Source organism: Epinephelus moara, chromosome 10, assembly GCF_006386435.1.
Source record: "Epinephelus moara isolate mb chromosome 10, YSFRI_EMoa_1.0, whole genome shotgun sequence".
In the NCBI taxonomy this organism is placed as follows: Eukaryota; Metazoa; Chordata; class Actinopteri; order Perciformes; family Serranidae; genus Epinephelus; species Epinephelus moara.
Window position 1 is genome coordinate 32226498 of NC_065515.1, and position 2707 is coordinate 32229204.

Sequence of the window (2707 nt, forward strand, 5' to 3'; positions counted from 1 at the left end):
TTTCTTATCTAGGCCTAACCGCCATATTGATTTTTACTAAACTTGGTAGATATGTAGAACAGGACGCCTCAAGGTGACTGGAGAAATTTAACTCTAATTGGCAACTGGGTGGCGCTATAACAACAGAAAAATGCTTAAAAATGGCTAAAATGTGACCGATCGCTGTGACTCCCCCTGTGGACCAATGTTTGGGTTTTTTTTCTTCTAATTTTTGGTATGACTCAGTCATGGTATGGTGTGCTGTACATAATCACTGAAACTGTAAGTGTGTCATTCTGTCAGTCCCACGTTTTTCAAACACTCTGTCTGAATACATTGCTCTTCTTAATGGGATCAGTTGACTATTTAATCTGCAATTTCCTATGACCTGTATCCCAAACACACACCATGTGAAACTGTACATGGGAAACTCAGTGGATATGGACTAGTAATTAAAATTTACTTGACATGACTTGAATTACAGCATCAGTCAGTTAGTAGTCAAGGAGAGTGGAACGGTGCAGAAGAGGACCCGCTCCCTATCTAGATATGAAAAGCTCATTCTTAGCAAATAAAACACAATTATTCTTGTATTGAACATTATATTCCCTTTCTACCAATACATCCCCCTAAGTCCTACACACTGGACGTTTAAACAAGGAAGTCACAAATTATTCTCCTAATGTTGCTAGTCTCAATTTACTGATAACAACTGAATGATTTTGGTCAATATAGAACAGTTTTCTTACTATCTAAATCAGGAGGTTTTTTGAATCTCCAGTAATCACATGACATTGAAACAACTTGAAACCTAGTAGTTCCCATCAATCTCAATAATATTGGCAGCTGGCAATACTGTATATGAGATGTAACAGGAAGAGATATAACAGGAAGTACACTTAATTCGAAGAAAAAAAACATGAATGCATGACTGTGGCTTGACCACTTACTTCTGCAGCTGAATTGGTGTGAATCCAGGCACGGCGATATGATGGCCACCTCCAACCTGCTCGCCACACTCCAAACATTTGCCTGTCTGCATGGGCAGGCCACACTGCAGCGAAACATAGCAGATCAGATCATTTTTTTCATCCACTGTATGTTTTTAGCACATCGTGTCTGTAATCACTGCGCAAATAAATAAAGTACAGCTATGTAAAAATAGCTTACCTTATCAACAAAGCACGGATGATTATTTGGACATACTGTGAAAACATATAACAAATCAAATAATTTTATATAATCTGGTTCATTGAGACAGAAAATTTAGAATTAGTGGGTGGATTTATGACATCTGTTACAGGAAATATTTTATTAGAGAAACTATCCCAGAAACCCAGGCTGCAAAAAAGTATAATTTAAAATTGTGGTTTATATATGAATGGATCATTCTTACCATACCAAGTGAGGTTCCCATAGTTTTGCTGTATGGCTGCCTGAGCAACAGCTAACATGTCATCAGGCATTGTGGGTATAAATGCTGTCTGATAGACAAAATCAAATGAAAATGTAAAAATTAGCATGAAGGTAACATGAAAAAAAAAATCATTTTTCATACAACTGTTCTGTTATAATAATCTGTCTTGGAATAAAAATGCCCATCCACTTAAGTTTGAAAACACTCCCAACACTAACCTGAGGCACCTTAAGGCTGTAAAATTGACAGCCCTCTGTCATCTGACACGAAGGAGAGCTGCAATGATCAAGAAAGGCAGATATGACACATGCTTACCTGCATGTTTTCAGGAAACAGACCAAGTTGCTTGAGTGGCATCAGGAGGAGGTGATTCCCAGTGAGCAGCACAGCTGCCAGATGGATGGTCAGCTCAATGATAGTGTGGTCCAGGATGGTATGACCAGGGTTTATGGACAAGTCTCCCAACCTGTTATGAACCAGGGCTGAGGCAAAATCCCTTACTTCTATTTGATGTAGGTACGTTGAGCCCTGGATGAGATCTCTAAATGCTTGGCATCGCTGCAGGGAAAATGTAAGATGTTATACAGTGGCAATGAGCAAGATTTTTAAAGCACCATTCTACAACATGACAATGAGATATTATCTTAAGGTTGCACTAGGGTGGTGACATTTCCATCTTTGTCTAATAAGTAAGTGGACACTGGAGCTCTGCAGTGTCTGAGTGACTCATTTTATTTTAAATCAGTGGGTTGGGTGTGTGTGCATGTACTGACAAGTGGAAGGCCTTCTTGCAGCCACAAAGCACTATCCCTCACTGGCTTCCCACACTTTGAACAGTATAAATTGTGCTCTGCCAAGCTAGAAGTGCTGCTGCCTGAAGAAGGGCAAATGTTTCCTTTTTTCTTTGACTCTGTCTACAAATTTTTGATAGATGACCTGCAGAATGTGTTCCTCTTTCTTGTGCAAAGCTAAAGGGATTTGTTAGCGTTATGCACTGTCCACTGAGGTGCATCAATATGGAAGCATTTTCACTCAACATACAATCTTACTATATAATGACGAAAACTCTGTGTGTGTGTCTGTGGGTGTGTCTGTGTGTGTCTGTGGGTGTGTCTGTGTGTCTGTGGGTGTGTCTGTGTGTGTGTGTGTGTGTGTGTGTCTGTTCCACGTTTTTCTCCTCACTGACTTGGTCAATCCATGTGAAATTTGGCACAGTGGTAGAGGGTCATGGGAGGATGCAAATGAAGCAATATTACATCAATTGGCCAAAGGGGGGCGCTATAGCAACAGATTGAAATTGCAAACTTTGAA

The 2707-nt window shown here is 39.8% G+C and overlaps 1 protein-coding gene across 1 annotated transcript in view; it reads right to left on the reverse strand.

Annotated features, from left to right (window-relative positions):
* The window catches only part of LOC126396554 (E3 ubiquitin-protein ligase rnf213-alpha-like), a 59508-nt gene that overhangs the window by 9878 nt on the left and 46923 nt on the right, over positions 1 to 2707 (reverse strand). Inside the window, exons 50-53 of the mRNA XM_050054738.1 lie at positions 1712 to 1954; positions 1376 to 1463; positions 1150 to 1184; positions 930 to 1033 (exon numbers count right to left, since the gene is read on the reverse strand). Coding sequence (XP_049910695.1) covers positions 930 to 1033; positions 1150 to 1184; positions 1376 to 1463; positions 1712 to 1954 — 470 coding nt within the window. The remainder of the gene's footprint in view (positions 1 to 929; positions 1034 to 1149; positions 1185 to 1375; positions 1464 to 1711; positions 1955 to 2707) is intronic.